This window comes from Asparagus officinalis, chromosome 8, assembly GCF_001876935.1.
Source record: "Asparagus officinalis chromosome 8, Aspof.V1, whole genome shotgun sequence".
In the NCBI taxonomy this organism is placed as follows: Eukaryota; Viridiplantae; Streptophyta; class Magnoliopsida; order Asparagales; family Asparagaceae; genus Asparagus; species Asparagus officinalis.
Window position 1 is genome coordinate 2,949,785 of NC_033801.1, and position 2,104 is coordinate 2,951,888.

The 2,104-nt window shown below is 34.5% G+C and overlaps 1 protein-coding gene across 1 annotated transcript in view; it reads left to right on the forward strand.

Moving 5' to 3' along the window:
* Positions 693-2,104, forward strand: part of LOC109823028 (homeobox protein BEL1 homolog) — a 4,597-nt gene continuing 3,185 nt past the window's right edge. The window contains exon 1 of the mRNA XM_020389344.1: positions 693-1,452. Coding sequence (XP_020244933.1) covers positions 970-1,452 — 483 coding nt within the window. The 5' untranslated portion in view covers positions 693-969. The remainder of the gene's footprint in view (positions 1,453-2,104) is intronic.

Here is a 2,104-nt window from a genome sequence, read left to right on the forward strand (position 1 = left end):
CTAGTTATAAAGAAAATAATAATAATAATAACTTCTGAAGTTTGTTTTGAGGGAAATATCAGGTAAGGCTAAGATTGCAATATTTTTCACATTATAACAATAATATTACCAGTAGCTGAAAATCATCAATTTTATTTGTCTACTGTTCTAGTTATAAAGAAAATAATAATAATAATAACTTCTGAAGTTTGTTTTGAGGGAAATATCAGGTAAGGCTAAGATTGCAATATTTTTCACATTATAACAATAATATTACCAGTAGCTGAAAATCATCAATTTTATTTGTCTACTGTTTTACTTTTCTACTTTGTTACTCAATCTTCAAATGCAAAATTTTTTAATCAAAACTCTATGATCACTATCGGTACCCTAATCACAAACAAAAGTATTAAGTCAATATTGTTGACTTAAGTTTGAGTTAGTAATTTTTAGTTAGGAGGTAATATTCTTGGCAAAATTTTCGTCATATAACAAAGAAAAATATTTAAAAAATGAATAGTATTATTATTATTTTCTTCTTCTAGATAGAGAAAGAGAAGGTGGTCCCATGACCCCTTTGCCTCCATTAAACAAGCTTTTAATAAGGATTAGTTGGAAATGGAGGACCACGTTCATCTTTAGTAGCCCCCCTTCCTTCTTGTAGGAATATTTTCCATCTCTCTCTCTCTCTCTCTCTCTCTCCCTCTCTCTCTCTCTCTCTCTCCACCTCAATTCAAGTCTCCTGTCCTCTACACATCCGAGCAAATTACAGAAAGCAAACAGAAACCCATCTGAAAAAATTAAAGTAGAGGGTGGAAGCAAAGAAAAGGAAAGTGAAGGCAAAAAAAAAGAATCCCACTTAAATTTGCATCTCCTGATTCCTACCAATCCGAACTCCAGCCTATCAAACATGTTATTGTTTATCTGCATATAAAGAAGATGTTCTTTTCCCCTTCTTCGTTTCCCCTCTAGATTCTGAATTCAGTTTAGATGGAGTTCTCGTCAGCAAATAACCAGATGATCATGCAGGGCTTTGAGCAGCCCAGCGGAGACCTCTTCGGCTTCCACCCTGCAAACTCCAACCCTAACCCTAACCCCGATCAGTGGCATGCCGATGGCTTCTCCCTTCAATCCAATCAAGGCCTTTCTCTTTCTCTAACAAACCCCATGACAAGTTCTCATCAAGAACAAACCAGCCAATTCGTGGATGATGAAAGACTTCTGTTTCGATCGTCCTCTCAGCAGCAGACATCACCATTTATACTGAGGAGATTGAAGTATTTGATTCCAGCTCGGGAGCTTTTAAACGAGTTTTGCAGCGTTGGAGGGATTAATAGTAGTCTTGAAGAAGGGACCAAGAAGAAGAAGGATCAATGGAAAGAAGGAGGGCCTTCTTCTTCTTCCTCTCTGTGTTCTTTGGATCTTGTTGAGCTTCAGAAGAGAAAGGCTAGGCTTATGTTAATGCTAGAAGAGGTATTCAATTTTCTCTTGTTTTCTTGTTGCGTTTATGTTTTATTATGCTTTTGATATATGTTCTTATGTAAAGAAAAAAGGGTGTTAATCCGTATTATATAACTATGATTAGATACACTGTTTATATCCATACGATAACAACCTGATACCAAATTATATATAAGAAAATAAAATAAAAATAAAAATTTGACAAGAGTCTTCCTTAGAACTGAATGGTTTCTTTTGTTTTGTTAATTAATAACAATAGCAAAACCTTTTATCTCTACTATTTCGGATATATAGGTTACATAAATCATATTCTTTTGAGGATCATCTCTTCCATTAAGTTACATATTATTCGATAAATTGAAGAACACTGCTGCCCTTTTGCTTTCTTTTCTTTTCCTTCCCCCTGTTTTTTTGCACGAAGGAAATTAAATATTTTTCTCAGTAATTAAAGGAAGCAAAATGTTATCAAAAAAGACAAGAGATTCTTGTATTATTATGGATTCAATTGACTAGTATGGGGGTTTGAAAATGATGAGGGTTCAATAAAGAGGGGACTGAACAAAATACCCAAAAAGAGGAGTTGCTGCTGGTTGAAGACAGATTGACAGTTTGGAGCTTCCCATTTACTTTTAGAAACCCCTATTCTCTTTACTTTACATAGCCA